At 39.7% G+C, this 24,970-nt stretch overlaps 1 protein-coding gene across 6 annotated transcripts in view; it reads right to left on the bottom strand.

Annotated features, from left to right (window-relative positions):
- Nucleotides 1–24,970, bottom strand: part of cadm1a (cell adhesion molecule 1a) — a 1,471,967-nt gene that overhangs the window by 225,255 nt on the left and 1,221,742 nt on the right. For all 6 annotated transcript variants that reach the window (XM_034177827.1, XM_034177825.1, XM_034177829.1 and 3 more), the window contains one exon: nt 6,184–6,342. In XM_034177827.1, coding sequence (XP_034033718.1) covers nt 6,184–6,342 — 159 coding nt within the window. The remainder of the gene's footprint in view (nt 1–6,183; nt 6,343–24,970) is intronic.

The following is a 24,970-nucleotide window of genomic DNA, read 5'->3' as shown; positions in this document are numbered from 1 at the left end:
GATTTGTATACCGTTTGTTCCTTCTTTCACTCTAATCCACACCCTACAATTCCAGACCCATGTAGCAACAATATGTTTCTGTTTTCTTAGTAGTCTTGCTTCCCTAGCAATATCTGCATTTTTTTTTGTTAGATGCTCATTTATATAGACACTCGTTCCTTTCAAATTCTTTGCCTGTCTTAATAACTCATATTTATATTTTCTGCTTGTAAATCGTATAACAATGTTAGATAGTTTATTTTTTCTATCTTTAGTTGGAATAGTATAACAGTCTGATATTGTGTCTTGATGGATGACAACACCTTTTTGATATAAAAAGTTTGTAACTTGTTGTTCCAATGATTGTCTTTCTTCAGGTGGTGCATCCTCCCCACTGGCTACACCAGAATCCACCACCCTTGCATATGTCCGATGCCTTGTTTCTAGTCCAGATATTATAACGTCATCTTTTCTAGTAAATTGTTCAAGTTCATCTACACGTTGCTCAAGTTTCTTAATGATCTTGTCCTTCTCTTTAACCAGATTTTGGAGTTCTTTAATTTCCACCATCAGTTTGTCTAGATTAGACATGTCTTTTGATATATGGTTTAATGAGGTCTTTATCTCCTCTATATCTTCCTCGAGTTTATCTGTTTTCCTGGGTGGTGCCATGCCGACTGTCGTGGCTCAGTATGGCCACTATTGATTACAAAAACAATTCTCACCAGTAGCCTCCACCACCACAGGTCCGGTAGCTGCACCCCAACCCTCCCCGTTGCTAACCTCGTTCACAGCCGCCCCAGCCACGGTCGTAGCCGCCGCCAGCCCTGGATGTAGCCGCTGCTAGCCGCGGATGTAGCCGACGCCTCGGGCCTGGATGTATCGCCGCCACCGATGCCTCGGGCCTGAATGAACCGCCTCCACCGATGCCTCCGCTGCTAGCCTCGGACGTAGCCGCTGTTAACCTCGGATGTAGCCGACGCCTCGGGCCTGGATGTATCGCCGCCACCGATGCCTCGGCCTGGATGAACCGCCTCCACCGATGCCTCCGCCGCCAGCCACGGATGTAGCCGCTGCTAGCCTCGGATGTAGCCGCTGCTAGCCTCGAACGTAGCCGCTGCTAGCCTCGGACGTAGCCGCTGTTAGCCTCAGATCTAGCTGACGCCTCGGGCCTGGATGAACCGCCTCCACCGATGCCTCCGCCTTGTAACTGTTTTGCAACATTGTGTGATGATTTACTCTCTTTTAAGAGTTTGATAATCCTCTCCTTTGTTTCAACTGACATCTCTCATGTTGGAGCCATGATTCATGTCAGTCCACTTGGTGCAACTTTGTCTCAGAGTGATGCTGAAAAACTAATTCATGCATTTATTTCTTCTAGGCTGGACTACTGTAATTCATTATTATCAGGTTGTCCTAAAAATTCCCTGAAAAGCCTTCAGTTAATTCAAAATGCTGCAGCTAGAGTACTGACAGGGACTAGAAGGAGAGAGAATATCTCACCCATATTGGCCTCTCTTCATTGGCTTCCTGTTAATTCTAGAATAGAATTTAAAATTATTCTTCTTACTTATAAGGTTTTGAATAATCAGGTCCCATCTTATCTTAGGGACCTCATAGTACCATATCACCCCAATAGAGCGCTTTGCTCTCAGACTGCAGGCTTACTTGTAGTTCCTAGGGTTTGTAAGAGTAGAATGGGAGGCAGAGCCTTCAGCTTTCAGGCTCCTCTCCTGTGGAACCAGCTCCCAATTCGGATCAGGGAGACAGACACCCTCTCTACTTTTAAGATTAGGCTTAAAACTTTCCATTTTGCTAAAGCTTATAGTTAGGGCTGGATCAGGTGACCCTGAACCATCCCTTAGTTATGCTGCTATAGACTTAGACTGCTGGGGGGTTCCCATGATGCACTGAGTGTTTCTTTCTCTTTTTGCTCTGTATGCACCACTCTGCATTTAATCATTAGTGATTGATCTCTGCTCCCCTCCACAGCATGTCTTTTTCCTGGTTCTATCCCTCAGCCCCAACCAGTCCCAGCAGAAGACTGCCCCTCCCTGAGCCTGGTTCTGCTGGAGGTTTCTTCCTGTTAAAAGGGAGTTTTTCCTTCCCACTGTCGCCAAGTGCTTGCTCACAGGGGGTCGTTTTGACCGTTGGGGTTTTTCCGTAATTATTGTATGGCTTTGCCTTACAATATAAAGCGCCTTGGGGCAACTGTTTGTTGTGATTTGGTGCTATATAAATAAAATTGATTTGATTTGATTTGATTTATTGCCATTTATAGAGCATATAAGTAAGTAAGTAATGTTTATTTACTGTATATAGCACCTTTCACAGACAAGGAAAGTCACAAGGTGATTCACAAAAGACACACACAGATAATTCTGAGAATAAAATACAATGTACATTATAATAAAAACATTAGGACACACGCAGTGGTCATAAAACATCCCTCTCACTACAAAGGTTTGAATGCCTGGAGAAACAGATGAGTTTTAAATCTGCTCTTAAAAACATCAACATAGTCCAGCGAATGAAGAGACAAAGGGAGATCATTCCAGAGCCTCGGTGCAACGGCCTGGAAAGAGCAATCTCCTTGGGTCTTAAAGTGGGTACGAGGGACCCTCAGAAGGTTCTGATCCACTGACCTCAGGCTCCAAGCGGGAGCGTAGGGACATAACAGGTCTCTAATGTAGGGGAGAGCCTGACCATGCAAAGCTCTAAAAGTCAACACTAGGATTTTAAAATGGAAACGCAACGACACTGGGAGCCAATGAAGGGACTTTAAAATAGGAGAAATATGAGTCCTTCTGCCTGAGCGAGACAGCAGCCTTGCTGCAGAATTTTGGACCTGCTGCAGACGGGACAGCTCCTTTTTGTTACCAGTGCAAGTTTTAAAATGACAAAGACAAAACAAAGGAAATGAATGTATGACTATCATAGAAGTGTCTAAGGACATGACAAAACGGTAAAGAAACATGCAACCACTAGGAAAGCTCTCTGTCTGATGACGTCTCAAAGTAAAACTTATCAAAACACTCACCAGACTTTAGCTGACAAGGAACACATTTAACAAACGAGAAAAGGACTGGTACCAAACAAAAATGGGCGTGAATGGATATCAAAATGCCACATACATTAATGATATGTTTCCTCAATCTATATCAGATGCTTAAGGATTAAGTGACTTAAAATGTGAAAAACAAAACAGAAAGGAACATCAAATTTACTTTTTGTTCTCATTACCATGTGATTAGCCATTTACCTTCCAAATGATGTTCAGTGAGTGTACAGCATGCCTTTCTGCTCTGTTACCAAGTTGTTGCAAGAAGATTACTTTGTGGGCTGATTGCTGTCAGACACAGGCCACCAATATAAAGATGTGATCTTTAAAAAAGAAATCCACACAGACCATTGGAACTGATAATCTGAAACTGTCTTGCTTTGTAAATGATCACACTGATGGATGATCCAAAGTGACATGAATACTATTGTAGTGTGTGATGGAGGAGTGTGCAGCAGAGTGATGAATGAAAAAACAGTGTGTTATCAGAGGCCAGCAAAATGCCACGCTGCCTCTGTGCATGAGCTCCTTGTCTCTCTCTGTCGCAGAAAGGTCAGCGAGCTGCACACGTTCTCTTCTCTTACACAAAGGTGAGTTGATTCCAGAGGCAAAAAGACCAAAAACTACAGTGGTATCACTTATTGATGCTTTTGTATCTACAACATCTCACTGCACTAACATCCTTAATTATATATGACACGGCAGTCTCATGCTTTATTCATTTGACCCTTTGGTCAAACTGTCTTTTGAAAATATATTTAAAATTCATTGTGATGGAGCCCTGATCAATGCTTCCTATTATTGGCTTTTTATGCAACAGTAACACTATTTTGAAGACTCTGAGCCTCAGGAAGGCTAAAGCTTTGCCAAGATTGAATTCCCTGCAAGAAGCATGCTTGATATTGTATTATATTTACATTTTATTTTATATCTTCACTGTAAAGTGTCTGATTGTCAGAAACACTTGTGACAGTTTTATTGTTCCAATTCTAAATCAGCACATCATGATTGCCACACATAGCCAATGTTCCTCACCAAGATTGAACACACACATTAGAATTTTAAATGTTATGTCAGAATACAGATGGCTGCTGGTATCTTGCAGTTCGCTGTAGTGACGAAGTAGTCCAAACATCGGTCACACCCTGGTTCAATGCCAACTGTGCCCCATTATCCAGGAGTTGCATCAGGAAGGGCATCTGGCATAAAATGTGTGCCAGATCAATTTAATCTGCTGTGGCAATCCCAAGCAAAAATGGGAGAAGAAATAACTATTATAATATCCAATAGACGTGTCTGCCATCTGCTGGATAATTAATGGATGGTGGACTGATGACGGATCAGGAGCAGGTGTGGGTGTCAGTAGGTATGATTCCATTACTGTCCAAATTGCACAAGTTGAAAATAGGCTTTATGGAAACATGTAGATTTTGAGCAAAAAAAAAAAACAAAAACAAAAAAAAACTCTCAAATATTGCAAAAAAGGTTTTTACTGTCGCAGGAAGTGGTTTTTCAGGCAATTCCAATAAGTGGAATGGAAACACTTTTTTCTACAATTACAGATTGTGTGACAGAGTGCTTGTTAGACATTATGAGTTGATGTTACAGCGGTGTTGGATTAAAAAAACAACACAACTGTTATATTTTGCATGAATACCATTGCGACTGCAGTTAAAGTTCTCGCAACAGGACAAAACCCAGTAACGTCATTTTATGGAATTAATCAGTGGAAAGGCTGTGATTTCACAACTATAATTTCATTAAAGGCCCAGTCACACCTTGATGATTTAGCCAGCGTATGCCAACCGTATTAAAAAATGCTGGCATGTGTCTAATAAGTTAAGGGTAAGTTTTTTTTATAAGTTCAGAGCACACTGAACCATGGTGAAGCTCGCTGAAATTCGTCCTAATATACTGAGCTTCTTAAAAATTTTGGGCATGCTGAAAATTGCCAGTGTGTGACTCATACTTGCTGGACACAAGTTGTAGGTAAGTTATGTGATTGTTGGCACACGTTTCTTGTAATTTACTCATAAGTCTAAATACGTCCATTAACGCTGGCTGCTGATTGGCTGAAATCTGCAGTCCTCATGTGGCCAGATTGTTTCATTCACACACGGACACGGGTGTTTGTAGGGGAGACTGGGACCGTGCCCATTGAAATTTTAAATTTATAACTCTCTGAAACACTATTTCCTACATTTTGAGGGCCAAATTTTGTGAAGTAAAGCCATAGTTTGTTTATTTTTATCTTTGTTACAGCTTTACATGGAAGGATGTAGAAATGTACCTGTGCCAGGGCTAATGAACCAGGTACCTCTGGTGCCTTCTTTTGGCTGCACTGGATCTGTTCAGCAATTCTGGCCTTCAGTATGTTTGTAAAATAAAATTACTACTCTATCATTCTGGGAGGGAGATGATCCGTGCCATCAGTCTTATAGCCATCATTATTAACTACCAAAACTTCATTAATTTGCTGTCAAATGTCAATATAATACTAGCATTATGTTGCATAACTAGACAGTTAGGTAACAGCTCAAAAATGGTTTTAATAACACTAACACCAATCAATATTGGATCAGATCAAAATAATCAATTCTGAATCTTAAGAATCTGAATTGAATATCGATACACAGCTCTAACCACCACACAACCCAGTGGAAGGGATTTTTGCATGAATTTAGTGAGAAAAGAACAACAACAACAACAACAACAACAACAAACAGTGAGAGAGATAGTTGTACTAGGTACACAGTGAATGGGGCCCATCAGAGAGAGAGAGAAAGGACTATTTTCCCATAGAAATATATTTTCTGATTGTTTAACAACAGTTCCACTCTGGAACCTGAATAACACAGTCACAAGTCCACATAACCCTGCAGAAAGGATTCTGTATGAATGAAACTAAAACAGACACTTTGCATACATATGTTAATATGAGCTCTTTTGTCGAGTTCTTTTATTTTCAAAGCCAAGGTCTGTGTCCACCAAAGCCACTGCTGCCTGTCTTCCATAGATGCAAATGTGCATTTATCAATTGCTTTTGCTGTTGTTGTGGATACTCCACTGCAACCAGCTTTTCAAGTGAAAAAATAAACTTGACAGTCAAATATATAAATTTCAAAATGTGTAGAAAGACTCACATTGCACTTCCAGATACTTTTGGGCTTGGAAGTCTTTGACTGCAGGGTGGTCTACAATGCAGATCACAGGGACGCCGTCGTCCTCTTTAGTCACAGTGAAAGCCAGCCGGCTGCTCACTGTGTACATTTTGTCATAGGTCAGCTCCACTTTGGGTTTGCCTGTGAAAAAGATGAAGAACAGATGTTAACCATAGACTATATATATGCTGGACAAACCCTCCATGACGTCACCCATAGGTTTCCTGAAGAGCAGGTTTGAAATTCAAATAGGGCATCTCTCAAAATCTTGGTAGTGCCCAACTCCACTGAACTCACAACATATACCCATATACAGCCACTGACTGCTATATTATATACACCTATTCAATTGCTTGTTAACATAAATAGCTAATCAGCCAATCACATGGCAGCAACTCAATGCATTTAGGTATCTAGACATGGTGAAGATCACTTGCTGAAGTTCATACTGAGCATCAGAATGGGGAAGAAAGGAGATTTCAGTGACTTTGCAGGTAGTATGGTTGTTAGTACCAGACAGGCTGGTCTGAGTATTTCAGAGACTGCCGATCTACTGGGATTTTCACAAACAACCATCTCGAGGGTTTACAGAGAATGGTCCAAAAAAGAAAAGACATCCTGTGAGCAACAGTTGTGTGGACAAAAATGCCTAGTTGATGTCAGAGGTCACAGGAGAATGGGCAGACTGCATGATGCCATTATGTCAATATGGACCAACATCTATGAGGACTCTTGCCAACACCTTCCTGAATCTATGCTAAGAAAAACTAAGGCAGTTCACAAGGCAAAAGGGGATTGAACCCGGTACTAGCACAGTGTACCTAATAAAGTGGCCAGTGAGTATAAATAAGTATTGGATATTGTATGGGTTACCCACAAAAAAGCTAGCTTGATGTGTGTAGCTGGTGGGTTTGCTAGGTGACAGGGGTAGGGCTGGAATAAGCCAGTGATGCAATTGTAAAATGCTTCGTGAGCTAGACTGCCTGTTTTCAGAATGGTTGTTTCACCTTCTGTGGTCTCTGGAGGCCAGATCTTCACAGAACACAACCTTTGAAGGACAGTTGTTCCTTTCAGCTGCTCCCTTGTTTGCACGTGGGGTCACCACAGAAAATCCAAGGTGGATCTGCATGTTGAGTTGGCACAAGTTTTATGTTGGATGCCCTTCCTGATGCAACTCTACATTACATGGAGAAATGTGGCAGGAGTGGGATTTGAACCAGGAATCTTCTGCACGGAAACCAAGTGCATAAAGAGATCAGATTTTAAGGTTCTGCTACTAGTCTATAAAATTGTTCACAGACTGGCACCTCCCTACTTAGCTGACCTAATTAAACCTTACGTACCAGCCCGGACTTTGCGTCCTCAGGGTGCAGGACTACTTTGTGTCCCTATAGGGTGAATAAGAAGTCCGCAGGTCATAGAGATTTCTCTTATTGTGCCCCTGTTCTGTGGAATGATCTCCCTGCGTCAATAAAACAGTCAGATTCTGTGGAGACTTTCAAGTCCAGACTTAAGACACACTTATTTTCCCTTTTGTATGGCTAGCATAATAGTATAGTTTTGTTTTACGCTTTTTACACTTTTAATTCATTTTATTAGCAAATGGACGTGCCGCAGCCTCAACTTTACCTAAATTCTGGGTCTTTTAGTGAAGCTCAGGCCTAGTGGCTGGCGATCACCTTAGTATTTCTTCTGTTTTTCTTGTTGATCAATGCTGGCAAATTATACAGTATTTCTTGTCTTTCTGATGCCTGATTCTGTTTTTTCTCTCTGTTTAAGGTGCAGCTCCATCCAGAGATGGGAGTTGTATTCGTGTTGGCGATCCTCCTGTCCTGTGCGCCAATAGCATTTCTTGTATATTCATCCATGAATTGTTCTGTAATTTATGTCTGTAGCATGGCCCAAGCAGAGGGTCATCCCTTTGTCTGGTCTGCTTGAGGTTTCTTCCTCAGAAGAAGTTTTTCCTTAACACTGTTGCTCTGGGGGTTAGTAAGGTTAGACCTTACTTGTGTGAAGGACCTTGAGGCAACTCTGTTGTGATTTGGCGCTATATAAATGAAAAATAAATAAATAAATAAAAATGAACCATTTGGCAGCCTTTGAAGGATGCGGCTCCTGAATTGAGCCACAGCTTGTGTCCCTTCACTGCAAATATGCATGCTCTGAAACAAGCTAGCAGTAAGCAGCCAGAGCAAAACATTAGCATTAGCATTAAGTAAGTGCTGTAACAGTAATAATGAGTCCAGTCAGTCAAACACAATTCAGTTTCACACATTTGCTCTTGTTGACCTGCACACAACCAGCAACCACTGCATTGCATCCTCAGTATTTAGTCAGGCAGGTTCCACCAAACCACTGCCTGGTTCATCTCGGCCTTCTTTAACTAGTCATCTCCAGTCTTTTTCTTCTGCTTTATCTGTACTCTAACCTCATACTGTTTTTGCATTCTGAAGTTTGCCTCTCCTCGGAATCAGTGTTTGCTAATCAGCAAACCTCAGCAAGATTTTTGGATACTTTCTATGCCTGTCCCTAGTCCCCAAGTCAGTGGAGACCCAGTGTAGTGTTATGAAGCTGTGGTTCTTTTAATATCTGTCTGGTGGACTGGTTTTTGGTTCAAATCCTGAACTTTGTGATAGTTTGCAGTGGTGTGCTGTATCAAGTCAATTTTAAAGTAGCCTGTAGCAGTGTGAATGTCAGGATGAATCAGACAATCTTAGAAAAACCTGTGGTCAGCAACAGTATGACTACTGCATTGTGAAGCTACTGTACACCAAAAAAAAAAAAAAAAACAAATGACAGAACTCTGCCCCTTGTGGGTCATGTCCAGCACCAGGCTGTTTTCAAAAGGCTAACAGATAAAAGCCCACATTGTAAAAAATTGAAACAGTTGGCAAAATTCAAATTTCATCTTTTTAGTTTGTAGCTCAAGTCAAATTTTAATTATTTTCCACATAACTTACTTTTCTTCTTCAGACAAATTTGAAAGTTGGAGTTGTACTAAAAACTTTACACTTCCAAACTTGTTAGATAAATCCAAAAAGAAAAACTGATTTATTAACATGCAGCCCAAAGAATTACATCACAGCGTTAAAACAGACTTTATACTTCAACCACAAGTCATAGAACGAACACTGGAAACGATTGTTTGTTTCAGTTGAATCCTGAAATGTGCAATTATCATAGAAACTGAGGGCAAGAAAGAAAAATTTCTGAAACAGAAATCAAGGTGCTTGTCTGTGATCCAACCCGATCTCATGCCACTTTTGTGATACAGTCTCACACACACACACACACACATATATATATATATATATATATATATATATATATATATATATATTTATATGAGGTCTGTTAGAAAACTATCCAACCTTTTTATTTTTTGCAAAAACTATATGGATTTGAATCATGTGCGCTTGCATCAGCCAAGCTTGAACCTTCGTGCGCATGCGTGAGTTTTTTCACGCCTGTCGGTTGCGTCATTCACCTGTGAGCATGCTTTGAGTGAGCAGTGGTCCAGCCCCCTCGTCAGATTTTTATTGTGAGAAAAATGTCTTAACGATTTGGAGCTTTGCTGCATCAAATTTTTTCAGAAACTGTGAGAGATCTCCAGGTGGAAACCATTCGGAAGATTCAGACGGCTTTCAGGGACGATTCTATGGGGATCACACAGATTAAGGAGTGTTACAACCGGTTTAAAGACGACGCACAATGGCGGAGGGCGCACCGCGCTCTGAGCGGCGATCGACAGGCTTAAATGACCGGATCATTTCCAAACTGAACACTGTGTTGATCCGGGACGTCGTTTGACTACTACAGAAATGGCAGAAGAGGTGGACATACCACTTTTTCGGCACATTCCACTGTTACATTCCCGTAACAGTGGAACAGTGGACGAGGGGGGTGGACCACTGCTCACTCAAAGCGTGCTCACAGGCGAATGACGCAACCGACAGGCGTGAAAAAACTCACGCATGCGCACGAAGGTTCAAGCTTGGCTGATGCAAACGCACATGATTCAAATCCATATAGTTTTTGCAAAAAATATAAAGGTCGGATAGTTTTCTAACAGACCTCGTGTATATATATATATATATATATATATATATATATAAGTTCATGATAGTGTCTTGAAATGTGTTAAATTTTATGTGATGGTATCAACCATTTATTTCAGGATGGTATCACCAAAGTTGGGGCAACCAATGTGGGGGCGTTAAGTTAAGATCCTGCTATAGCAACATGCTGACGTGTTTGTGTGTGTGTGTGTGTGTGTGTGTCCATGTGAAGGTGAGTCATTTCTGTAAAGTCCTTTGTGTATCTGCATTAGATGGACAATTGATACATAAAAACAGTCCATATATTTCCATTAAAAAAACAAAATGTTTCATTCAAATTCCCCCAAAACACTCAAAATACACAAATGTAAGCATCAATAACTGCTTACAGCCTTTGAAAATAGAAACAGTTTGCACAAAAAAATTTGTTATTCCAAAGTGATAAATGCAATATTTTGTTAAACCCGTTAAATTAAAGCTGGAGGTCTTCACTACAAGCACATCTTGTTTCTTTTTAAATCTGTTGTAAGGTTGTTTGTCTTTCAGCGGCAGCAGCTTGTTCAGGGTTGCCAACAGCAGATCTACACTGGCATAACGTTTACAATAGATGGCCTTCCTGCAGCCTTGAGAAGCACACACACACACACACACACACCCCTTGGTGTTCCCAAGTGGTTTCCTCCTGAAGTATCTATCTCGGCACTCGATGGACCAGTCTTTGACTCCTGCTGAGCACTCACTCTTCCTCAACAGACCAATCGTTGAGCCCTGTTGAGGACTCGTCGTCTGTTGACATCATGAAGTCACTCGTGTCCTGCCTTCAAACGTGATGACATCACTCGCATCCTGGATGACACTTGCAAACAATATGGCGGCCACAGATCTGCAGTGAAGCGAGTGATGATGCTGTATTTTCATAGAAATAAAAGAAAATCTACGTTGAATCAGAATGCAGACGTTGAGCAGATTGTCAGTGAAGCATTTGCGAATTATATGCTTGTGTTTATCAACTGTGGGGAATGTATTTATTTGTGGAAAAACAGCTCACTTCTTGCCGTTGAAACCTACAACAAACACAGGCCCAGTTCAGCTGGCTGTAAATTTAATCAAAATGATTGCAGTTTTGGAGAAATATGCTGATGAATACTGTGCCTTTTGAAAGGAGACTGTGACTAATTGTTTTGTAAAATGCAGGGTTTTCATGGGCTTTTTGTCTCAAGGTCATTTTATTTAAAAAGCCTGCAATCGTCTGAAAATTGGTCAAAATTTATTCATAATTAAAAATGTGAGTGGAGATGTTTCAGTAAAACCAGACCATTATTATTTCATCACCATTGATCATTGTATTTTATTTTATTTTTTTGGGTGCATAAGAATCACGGAGTGTAAAATTCACTGATCATCCCTATGAAACATAAATACCATGCTTGCAGATGTATTGATAAAATATTTGATCATTGCTTGTTAAGTTTCTTATATTCTTATATTGTTTGGTGTGTACATTAAAGCATTTTAGTTTTTTTTATCTATAACCAGAAAGGATCCAGGTTACACTGAAGATGCTGAACTGCTGTCAGCAACAGGTAACTCCAAAATATATCATGTATACTGTATTTTCCGGACTATAAGTCGCACTTTTTTACATGTTTTGGCCTGGGGTGCGACCTATACTCCGGTGCGACTTATAAATGAAAAATATACCGGTAGGATCTCAATTAATTTACTGTAACAAAACAATTTTACGTGACAGAGTCGAGCTATGTTTTAAAATGGCCACCAGAAAAGGAAATGCAATGCATCATGGGCACTGTAGTATGACGGCCATCCTATAGTTCACGCTGGTCACGATAACCAATCAGAGAACAGAACTTTGGATGCGTATTCCTCACCTCACCCACAGCGTGAGAAGCTGACGAACACGGTGCTTGCTGTTATTCCAGCATGGCGAACAAAACAGCTTCAACCCTTGGATATCAGTGTGAGCAGAGTGTTTAAGTTGACGCTGAGAGCTGCGTGGGAGCACTGGGTGAGCGACGGTGGAGGATTAGTGTGTGCACTTGGAAGGAGCTGGCGTTGATGATTGTGAATAGCGTTTGAAGCAGACGAACATGGTGTTTATTCCGGGACGGCTAACATAACAGCTTCAACCCTTGGATATCAGTGTGAGCAGAGTTGACGCCGAGAGCTGCATGGGAGCACTGAGCGATGGCGGAGGATTAGCGTCTGCACTTGGAAGGAGCTGTATCGACACCGCTGGGCGGTCATGAGCTGCGCAGGTAGGTGCTGCATGGTTCGGCTCGCAATGTGGTCCGCAAAATACAAACATATCTGTAGGTAAAATGCAGCTCACGAGAGGGCACTCGAGGCTTGTGTGACTGTTCCTGCGACTTCTGACTACCATAGAAAAATAAAAATTTCAAAGTTACTGATAACTTAACAAGACAATGGAGAAGGCCCGAAAAAATGCCACCAAAAAGAAAATCATACTCTGCAGATTACAAGTTAAGACTGGTTAAATATGCATCCGAAAACGGTAGCCGTCACAATATTATCATCTGAACTTTTCATGTTAACATACCTGTATGTCCATGGGACTTATAGTCCAGTGCAACTTATTTATGGTTTATTTTTCTTTATAATGGATAAAGTGGCTGGTGCGACTTATTTATGGTTTATTTTTCTTTATAATGGATAAAGTGGCTGGTGCGACTTATACTCCGGTGCGACTTATAGTCCGGAAAATACGGTAGTTGATGCAGTATGGGTCTACTGTTGCAGGATTTTAACAGAGGTGGGAGTAAGTCACTGCCAAGTCATTCTCAAGTCATCAATCAGCAAGTCCAAAATCCAGTCTCAAGTCATAATGACCACCAAGTGTTTGACAGTTGACTTGAGACTTGATTTGGGACTTGCAGATTGAGGACGTGAGAATGACTTACTCTCACTGATGGATTTTAATGCTGGTAGTAAACGTCATAATCATTTCTACATGCGCATCAGGATATTATGAATGAAGATCAGTGCCATCATGTCTGCTGATGTCCTGTCTTCATCTCTGACCAAGTCATCAACAGCTACAATATTGACTTTTTGAAAATGGCTCTCTCTAGTTGTTTGTCAGAGTGAATTTAAACGTCTTGTGTTGTAACAAAGACAAACAATGATTCAAGATGGAAATAATTTTTTTTGTTTTCCGGAACAGTTCATCTGGCACAGAGTTAAATTCACATTGTTCCAATATGAATCACTGTTTTATTATATAACATGATGTGCATTTTTTATAGACGGGCATGGAGCATCTTCAGCTCTGATGTCAGACTGCTGTGTTTTGTGTCCATGTAAGGTAAGGCTGATGGTGCTAACAGGTATATTCAAATATTTATTTTGGTGATGGTTGATGAGATATGATTGTTTAAAAACTGCTCAGTAAAATTCAGGCCTGAATTTTCTGCCATAACTTGTATATATATATATAAACAGCAAGTTTGATACCATAGTCCATTTATTTGGTATGTGTGAAGATATTTATTTTTTTTTTTTTGGTCGGCAGGTCATCAGACAGTTTGGATTTTGATTGCATTCCACTGTTCAGGTCTACTGAAGCTGTTGACGCTGACTGGGGTCAGCAAGCAGACACTTGAGATGCAGTTTTTAAATTTTTTAAATTATGAAAGATGAAACATGGCTGAATGCATGGCTGAAATGAAATCATTATGTTTCTTTCTTTATTTGGACTTTGTCATATATCAAGGGTTCGGTGGCAAATGATGACATTTCTTCTTGAGTGCTGGATATGCCATCATTCAATTCTAACCTATAGTGCATCTGGAAAGTATTCACAGTGCTTTACTTTTCCACATTTTGTTACAGAAGTACTCCAAAATGGATGAAATTTCTATGAATGAAAATTCTACACACAATACCCCATAATGACAATGCAAAAAAAGTTTTTTGTGAGATTTTTGCAAATTTATTAAAAAAAAATCACATGTACATAAGTATTCACAACATTTGCCATGAAGCTCAAAATTGAGCTCAGGTGCATAGCGTTTCAATTGATCATTTCAATGTCAATTTATTTTCATTTATATCACGCCAAATCACAACAAAGTTGCTTCAAGGCACTTCACACAAGTAAGGTCGAACCTTACTAACCCCCAGAGCAGCAGTAGTAAGGAAAAGCTCCCTCTGAGGAAGGAATCCCAAGCAGACCAGACGCAAAGGAGTGACCCTCTGCTTGGGCCATGCTACAGACACAAATTACTGAACAATTCACAAAACAAATATACAGGAAATGCTGTTGGGGAACAGGGCAGGAGGGTCATCAGCACAAATACCACACCCATCTCTGGATGGAGCTACACCTTAAACAGAGAGAGAAAAAAACAGAATCAGGCATCAGAAAGACAAGAGATACTGTATAATTTGCCAGCATTAAACAACAAGAAAAACAGGAAAAACTAAGGTGATCGCTGGCCACTAGCCCTAAGCTTCACTAAAAGACCCAGAATTTAGGTAAAGTTGAGGCTGCGGCACGCTTCATTTCCTAATAAAATGAATTAAAAGAGTAAAAAGCGTAGAACTATACTATGCTAGTATGCTAGCCATACGAAAGGGAAAATAAGTGCATCTTAAAGGGCCTTTCACATTGAATACTTCAGGTCATTCCTTCGCTTCCCAATCCGTCGGATTTATTTCCAATGCGTCTGACACATCCGATGCATCACATCCGACATCTCACGTCAGACGTGTCGCTTCAGAAGCAGCAAGGGAGCGGACATTGCTACGTCACACTCTGGCTGTTTCCACAACCTGAAAAAAGTTCAGCGATCACCATCTTGAATTTGTGTCGTCTGAACCACAAAAAAGCTTTAAAAAACAGCAGTAGAACGATTCTCCCATCACCCTGTTGGGAGAAGCTTTTTTCAGCAACTTTTCAGAGTGACGCTGACCGAGGGAGGACTGACGACTTGGTGGGATATCGATCGAACCAAGACAGTGGGCCGACCCGCACGGAGAAGCCGGCCTTCAGGCATCATCACTGGGCAGACTGAGGCAGGCAGCAGGGGGGGATGGAGCAAACCCACTCAGTCCGAAATCTCCCACTTTTTGGATATATGCGAAGTCCCAGTTTGCCCAACAGAGTTTAGTTCTGCAGCTTTATCAAGGTGAGAATAATGTAAAAATAAAACGTGACCTTTACTGAACTGCTGTGAAGGTTTAATGATTAGCTAACGTTAGCGTAGCCGATCATTAAACCTTAATAATCGGCTACGCTAGGTTACAGTCAATGGCACTTTAGGCTCTTCAGTCCTAGCCTGCCTTAATTTCCCCAAAACTGAGGCCAGGGATGACCTGGAACACTCATACGGAATAACCGATAAGGTTTTCACACAGTTGATCTGAGTGAACGCTTTAATTTGTAAATGGTTCAGTCTTTTTTATTTTTACCAAATAAAGCTCCAGCTTTTTTCAGACACCACAAAAGCTCAACTTTAAATAACTTATTTTTTTCGGGTGTTTTTTTCCATCGTTTTTTTCCCGTTTTTTTTCCTGTTTTATGTATAAACTGTTTAGTGTTTCTTTATATTTAAAGAAATATTTTTATTTGTCCCAATCAGGAACATTTGCTGTGCAGACAACCAAACTTCCATTGATGAGCTGAACACCACGAAGTCCAGTCGAAAGAAAACATCTCTGCTCTTCAGCAACACCACCAGAGTTCAAAGCTGCAGAAGAGACCTTCATCTGGTCCTGAGAATCCAGCATAACATCACCTGCTTCTAAATAAAAGGCTCTTTCAACAGCAACTATTTTATTATTTTTTAAAAAGCTGTTTCATTTTATATTTTAACAATAAATAAACAGATCACAAATCAAAGTCAAAAGACATTTGCACAGGTAGAAACTATCCACATATTGCACTCACATTCAGATTTTAGAAATGACTGTCCTGATAACAACATTAAAGGCCATTACATATTTTGGCGAAATTACAAGTTGAAATGACTATAAAAAAAATTCATCATGAGGTTTATGTCACAGAAATCCTACTTTACAATCACACTGCAGTCATTGTTAAATTATTTCCTGTTGCATTCATAATAAACATTTGTAGTTATTTACAGTGTCTGTTTTTCTGGTTGAAATGAGATATAAATAATCTACCAGACTTAAAAAATGTACAAATTTACATCTTATTTTATTTGTCTAAAAATAAATGTCCAAGGTTCCTTGTGTTAAACAAGAAATTATCTAATCTGAAATAACAGGTGGCTTTAATTTACTGATGAAAGGTTTCTAAAGAACCATTTATTGATTCATTTAGCTATTTTAAGTACAAGTGTTCTAAACTTTTTAACAGTAATCAGAAATTCTGAGGCAACAACAACAAAAAACATTTCCAAGGATGTTTCTTCAGAAAACTGCTCTATAAATGAGCAGTCCTGTGACACGTTTGTTTTGTACAGATCAGTGGTTTCTGCACCAATCCGTTTTGTAGAGATCAGTGGTTTCTACACCAATCCATTTTATAGAGATCAGTGGTTTCTGCCACTAGTCTTCCGTGTTTTGGCCCGACGCATCGTTCCTATTGGACAACGCGAAGCTACGTCACAGCTCAGAGTGTCGAAAGTTGGATTGGATTGAACTTTGACTGCGTCAGCCTGCCGACAAGTGGCAATGCGCGCTCCCGTCAGAAGTGTCGGTTTAGCTTGGCTTTTGACGCGACACATCTGACGCATCTAAAAAGCAATGCGTCTCATTGAAAATAATGCTTTTTAGACTGATTTTTTACGCATTTCACATGTCTGACGTATTCAGTGTGAAAGGCCCTTAAGTCTGGACTTGAAAGTCTCCAAAGAATCTGCCTGTTTTATTGATGCAGTAGGAAGTAGGAAGTTTCTAGACATCCAACTTCTCACTGATGCAAGGCAATCTTCTAAGGATTTTATGTGAATGAGATTACCAGCAGTTATTGGCATGTATAACTGAGTATCATCAACATAGCAGTGAAAGATAATACCAAAACGCCACAATATGTGCCCAAGGGGTGCTATATAAAGGGAGAAAAGCAGGGGGCCTAAGATGGACCCCTGTGGAACCCCAAATTTCACGTACTGTACAAAACACAGTGAGAATGACTGGTCAAGTATGATGTCAGCCATGCAAGGGCACTCCCAGTAATCCCCAAATGATTTTCTGCCTATCAAGTAAAATATGATGATTCATGGTATCAAATGCCGCACTGAGATCTAACAGCACCAGAACCGTAGTGGTATCTAAATCCATTTCAAGCAGAAGATCATTCATTGTCTCAAGAGATAAATCTGGGGAAGAGTACAGAAACATTTCTGCTGCTTTGTAGGTCCCATTGAGCACAGTGACCTCCATTATCTGTAAATGGAAGAAGTTTGGATCCACCAGGGCTCTTCTTAGAGCTGGCCGCCCATCTAAACTGAGTGATCAGGGGAGTAGGGCCTTAGTCAGGGAGGTGACCAAGAACCCAATGGTCACTCTGTCAGAGCTCCAGCATTCCTTTGTGTAGAGAGGATAACCTTCCAGAAGAACAACCGTCTCTGCAGCAATCCACAAATCAGGCCTGTATAGTAGAATGGCCAGACAGAAGCCATGCCATAGTAAAAGGCACATGGAAGCCCACCTGGAGTTTGCCAAAAGGTACCTGAAGGACTCTCAGACTGTGAGAAACAAAATTCTCTGGTCTGATTAAACCAAGATTGAACTATTTGGCAACGAATGCTCGGAGTCACATTTGGAGGAAACCAGGCACTATCCCTACAGTGAAGCATGGTGGTGGCAGCATCATGCTGTGGGGATGTTTGTCAGCAGCAGGAACTGGAAGACTAGTCACGATTGAGGGAAAGATAAATGCAGCAATGTCCAGAGACATCCTGGACGAAAACCTGCTCCAGAGTGCTCTTGACCTCAGACTGGGGCGATGGTTCATCTTTCAGCAGGACAATGACCCTAAGCACACAACCCAGATATCAAAGGAGTGGCTTCAAGAGAACTCTGTGATTGTCCTTGAGTGGCCCAATCAGAGCCTCTACCTGAATCAGATCGACCATCTCTGGAGAGACCTGAAAATGGCTGTGCACCGATGTACCCATCCAACCTGATGGCACTTGAGCGGTGCTGCAAGGAGGAATGGGCAAAACTGCCCAAAGATAGGTGCGCCGAGCTTGTGGCATCATATTCAAGAAGACTTGAGGCTGTAATTGCTGCCAAAGGTGCATCAACAAAGCACTGAGCAAAGGGTGTGAATACTTATGCACACATTATTTCTTCGTTTTTTATTATTATTATTAATAGGTTTGAAGAAAAAAAAAACTCAACTTATTTCATGTTTTCATTATGGAGTGTTGTGAGTAGAATTCTGAGGAAAAATGAATTTACTCCAGTTTGGAATAAGGCTGTAACATAACAAAATGTGGGAAAGGTGAAGTGCTGTGAATACTTTCCAGATGCACTGTATCATCAAAGTTTTCCAAAAATATCAGCATTATCTTGAGTTAAATTTGTTGTTTAATTCGTCACTGAGTTTTAATGTCATTGTTTCTGATTATGTTGTCTTTGAGTTGAAGAACAGAAGATTGTGGAGCGAGACATGCAGGAGGAGGAAGAGGAGGATGAAGAAAATGATTGTCAAAAGAAAGAACAAAACAAAATGCTTTCATCCAATGAAATCAAAAATCCTGACATCAAATGTATGCTGGACAGTTATTGGCACCCTTTGATGAATTTATAATGACAGCCAGCTTTCTTTAGACAAGTCAGGGGATGAACACAGGATCATTTCCAAGTCCTGCTGCTGACAAGACATATTCAGTGAATTGGAAACGTTCATGTGTCCACCGCCTGACTACATTAAAATGTGTACATAAAATACAGGGGCACTAACAATTTTGTCCATGTGTGTATGTGTTTGGCACGGACAAGTCTATTTCACTGTGTTTTTCAAGTGTCTTTGAAAATTTATCCAACCATTCTGTACCCGCTCACTCCAACTGCGGTTCATGGGGGGCTGGAGCCTATCCCAACGGTGTGAGGCAGGGTACACCCTGGATAGGACACCAGTCTGTTACAGAGCCACATGTAGACAAACAAACACCTGCATGCACACCTAACTTGCATGTCTTTGGATATGGGAGGACGCCAGAGCACCCGGAGGGAACTCACACAAACATGCTGAGAACATGCAAATGTCACACAGAAAGGGCGGGAAGCAATCCCATGACCGTCTTGCTGTGAGGCAACAGTGCTAAGCCACTAAGCCACCGTGCTGCCCTTTGAAAATTCATTTTTAGGAAAATGGGCTACAAAGCGGACATGCTTGAATTTTATTTGAAGTGAATCATCTGGTATTACAAGTACTATCTCTATTTTTCTCTGTTTTGTGTGAAGCTATACAAACTGATGTTATATATCTTGTTGTGTACATATTTTTAAAACAGTCAAAACCTATTGTTGATTTGCACCTGTTTTTACAACAGAAATAAGAGAACGTTTTTACACCCATTTCTTTGTCATTGTGTATTTTTTTCACATATAATATTTGCCACAAAAATAAAACACCAACAAAAAGATTGTGTGGAATTTGCATGCAATTTGGTGTGAACATTTTACATCACCAAGAAGGTTCAGAAAAGAGATGATAAAAGAAAAAAAAAAATCTCACAGTGGCACAACTAATATGTCATGAAAGAGTTACAAAAATGCATGAGCACTGTTGTTGATATTACTGAAAAGAAATAAAGAATTGGGAATAAAAAATATGCCATTTATATTAAAATGAAACAGCGCCATCTGTGGTGACAAAATCAAACAGCACCCTCTGCACTGATCATGAGGATCAGTGTTTGGAAGCACCCATGATAGGTACTTGCAGGGGTCATGGCCCATTCCCAACAAATCTTCCATCCTAGTACTAATCAGGACCTACTCGACTCAGCTGAGATCTGACAGGATCAGATACACATAAACCAGAGCGAATACACCATTGTGATGTAATGAGACAAAACAAACAAAAAAAAAAGAACTGTGCCACTGTCCAATTACTTATAGACTGAACTGTAGAGACCAAGTCGATAACAAGAGCATACGCCTTCAGCGGCATCACTAATTAAGAGCCATGTTCACCTAAACACTCCCATATATGAGGAACCAACAGTCCATCCACAAAAACAAAGCATATTCATTATTAACATGGCCACACAGGAACTGTACCGTCACTGTGACACACATCATAAACAATAAATTCAAAATTAAAATTCTACAGCACAATAATATCCACAGAATAACAAAGATGTTAAATAAACATAATAATAAACAGTGCGTACGTCAAAGATATCACAAACAGTAAATCGTTAATTAGCGAGACCAGCTACGATCCAAGATTGATAGGAAAGTGGGTTTGAACAATACCCAACCACTCCAGAAAATTGCAGCAAAGACAGAGTGCAATTAAAAGGAGGCCTACCTATATACGGTGCATCCGGAAAGTATTCACAGGGCTTCATTTTTTTTCCACATTTTATGTTACAACCTTATTCCAAAATGTATGAAATTTTTTTCCTCAAAATAATTTCGATGTTAAAAGTTAATTTTTCAATTTTTGCAAATTTATTAAAAATAAAAATAATTTAAAAAAAAACTAAGAAATCACATTTTTTAAAAAGACCTGAAAGTTCAATTGCTACAATTGAAAGCTGAAAGCTACAATTAGCCAGAAACTACATCTGAGATACAAGCCTAGATTTAATGTTTTGGTGAAAGAAAAATCTCCTCTATACTTATACTCTATACTACACTTCATCATGAAGCTGTATAACTGGGGATACAAAATGCAAAACATGCACTATGCACAATCTCTCCAGTCACAGCCACAGAAGCCTATAACTTCTTCTGGGTTGTCTGGGTGTCTTGGTGGCTTTCCTCATGCTTCTCATTCTTGCACAGTCACTCAGTTTTTCAAAGCTGTCTACTCCATGCAGATTTACCATAGCGTGTCATGCTGTTTGCATTTTTTCATAATTGATGTAAATACAGTCCAAGACATATTGAGTGACTTGGAAATGTTCATGTATCCATTTCCTGACTTTCCTGAAGAAAACTGGCAATAACACTGATTATTTACAGGTGTTTTACCAAAGCATTACATTACTTATGCAACCATGATATTGCCATTTCTATTTTTAATTAATTTATATCAAGTTGTAGAGATTTGCTTTCAGTTTTAGTTTAAAGTAGACAACTTAAAAATTAATTTTTTTGTGTGTTCAAAATGGAGGTAAAACATTTATCATTGGTTTAAAAAATGTGAGCCCAGATAAACACAGTAATTGTCTGTATGTTCAAGTTAAAGTTTCATGTTTATTCGGTTCAGGGAAAAGAACTTTGCAACAAATAAATAAATAAATAAATAAATAAAATAAAATAAATAAAACTGATTTCTCAGCCAGTCAACCCATGAAACTGAAAGGGTGTAGGCAGTAGCAGAAGCTTATATACACCTTCCCTTTTATCAGTGTTGTATAAAGTACTGGAAAATCACACTTAAGTAAAAGTACAGATACCCATTAAAAAAATTACTTGGTAGAAGTTCAAGACACTGATTGAAATGCTACTCAAGTAAAAGTCTTAAAGTATCTAGTATTTATTGTACTTAAGTATGACAAGTAATGTACAACTAAATGTACTCAAGTATTGAAAGTAAAAGTACAAGTAAATGTTAATAATCAAAAACAGACTGTTTTTTTTACATTAAAGTTTATCTAGGCTTGTAAATGACTGGTAGTATTGGTAAAAATACTTAAAATTGAACACATCACACAAAAACACTTCAGAAACAAGGTTTCAAAACCTAAACGAGAATAGGCTACTCACTAGGTGTTCACAGGAAACAGTTATTTCTATATGTATGTTACATGGTTTTATCTTTTCTGTTGTGTTTTGTTTCATTAGGTTCTTTTTGTCTCTTTCTCTAAAATTGTATTGTAACATTATTAGTCTGTTATTATTGACTATTATTGTCTATTATGCAGACTATTATTGTTGTTGCTATAATATATGAATAAAATAAATTTAAAAAATTAGAATTTGATTCTTTTACGACAATGAACACTGAGTCATTAATTATACAGAAAACAAATCAACACAAACGTGCTGATGCGAACAGCTTAATGCTAACTTAACATTGAAAACGCCATAGACATGCTAACACGTTAGCATCTGTCCCGTTTTTAAGTTATAAAATACATCTATCAACTGTTTCAGAAGACCATAACACGTCGGCTTAACATAAAAATGTTAAATATTACTCACAGACGTGCTCTTCAGGCTTTTAGTGGGGAAAAATTAGGATAAAGTGAAATATAGCAATCAATCCACAAATCGTAGATCAAAGCACTGCTTCGACCTGCGAATCACTGCTTTGATTGGTTCAAGGTTCAAAGCAAAGCCGCACTGCAGAAAAGCTGATTACAGACCCGCTACAGGTCTGTAATCAATGTAGAGAAATGATCATTTTACTGACAAACACCCCCCAACTGCACAACTGCAAAAAAGCCTACCGGACATGCCTCATGACAAATCGGCCTGACTTCGTTGCAGTCACTAGTAGTCAGTGGTGTCTCTGGGTGAAAACACAACTTTTTTCGTGTGTGTGTGTTTTTTTGTAACGAGTAATGGCATGGCGCATAGAAAATGTATTGGAGTAGAAGTATGCAATTAAGGTCGGAAATGTAGTGAAGTAAAAGTCTCCCAAAACGTACTTAAGTACAGTAGTGAAGTATTTTTACTTTGTTACTATACAACACTGCCTTTTATATCAGCAACTTTTACTAATCACAACAAAACCAACACAACAGCAGAACAGCAAAACACAGACATCTTAAATAATCAATAAACTCAAATTCGTCATCACAGTCACAGGCACGCATCACATAATCTCTCTCTCTCTCTCTCTCTCTCTCTCTCTCTCTCTCTCTCTCTCTCTCTCTCTCTCTCTCTCTCTATATATATATATATATATATATACACACACACATACACATAAATATACATATAATAATAATAATAATAATAATAATAATAATAATAATAATAATAATAATAATACAAAATCAACAACATAATTGTCCATACTTTAACTAACAGCTATATAGTCCTTCAAACATGAACTGTATTTTCAGAGAATTCAGACAATGAGTTGAGTTCCTTCGCCAGACTGTTCCATATTTTTGGGCCACAAGTAGAAACACAGAAACCTTTCCTGGTCGTCCGAGCTCCAGCAATTTTAAATTGATACAAGCCCTGTAAATTATATTTTCCCTCTCTCTTCTTGAAATTTCTTGAATTCTGAGGGGCAGTTGCTTATTCTTCACTTTATACATTAACTGCACAGTCTTAAATGTAATCATATTGTGAAGTTTTAATATTTTAGATTTAATAAACAACGAATTGGTGTGATCTAGATAATCTACATTGTGAATCATTCTTAATGCTCTTTTTTGAAGAATGAATAATGATTGCAATGTAGTTTTATAATTATTGCCCCAAACTTCAGCAGAGTAAGCCAAGTAGGGAGCAACCAATGAACAATACAGAGTGCTTTGCCATCAAGAATAGTATGTGATGTTAGAAAACACACAGAGTTGTGGTCCTTGAGTCCTTCACAGTGGTCAGAAAGGTGAATCAGCTTAAAACTGCCCGCTGACAGGAAATGCAGCATGGAGATGTGAATCACTCATTAGGCTTTATGAAGTGAGATTTATTGTGTGGCCACCTTTTGTGTCACTCTGTCAGATCTGAAGGCTTTCTGATTAGTTGCTAGGATGAAAATATATTCACCAATGCAATGAAAGAGATACCTCATCAGGAACGAAGAGCTACACGCCGAGATGTGCGGCATAGTCACAAAGAGAGATTGATTATTTTTATCCCTCGTCCTACTTCCAAACAGTCTGCTGCACAAGTGTGTATTTGTATCACATCAATAAAACAAACAGTGGAAGCACAGAAGAGTATCTGCAAAGAGAAATGGAGGAGAAAATGTGTCCTGGTGTGAACGGCAGCATCCATTTATGCTTTGTAAAATGACTCCTAAATACAGATTGCACCCACTGCCTGACTGCAGCTCAGTCAATGTGGCGACGCTGTCACGCTGGTGACAGCTGCCTCTTTGGATGCTCAGAATGCAAAGTGATGCAGCAGGTGCACAGGACAAAGCTCTCATGAATCAATGCCACCAGAGGTTCAGGCACACACGTGCACCTGAAACGGCAACATGAAGACTCAGAATCATACTGTCATTTGAGAAGCATGAAGCAGCAGCAGCGATGTCTTTATTGCACTGATGGGTTGTGGATCGGTGGTTTTACACCCTCAAAACCCACAAAATTATATATACAACCCTTACAGAACATGGACAACTACAGGAGCTATGCTGTGCGTTGGCGTTTAAATCTCTCTGGTTGAAGCTCACAAAAAACATCGTTCCTGCCTGTCTGTTCTTTGTGCAGTCAAAGACGCTGACTGAAAAAATAAGTCAACCCCAAAAACTGTGATGTTGCTACGATTGCTCTGTCATGACCGGTTATTGTACATATTCCTCACTGTGCCAGGAGAAGTGACTCTGCTCTCACAGTGAGTGGCCCACTAAGGCTTGCCAATATCTGTGGAAATATGACCTG

Source organism: Thalassophryne amazonica, chromosome 9, assembly GCF_902500255.1.
Source record: "Thalassophryne amazonica chromosome 9, fThaAma1.1, whole genome shotgun sequence".
In the NCBI taxonomy this organism is placed as follows: domain Eukaryota; kingdom Metazoa; phylum Chordata; class Actinopteri; order Batrachoidiformes; family Batrachoididae; genus Thalassophryne; species Thalassophryne amazonica.
The sequence above is the reverse complement of the archived record's forward strand: the minus strand, read 5'-3'. Positions and strand labels throughout refer to the sequence as shown.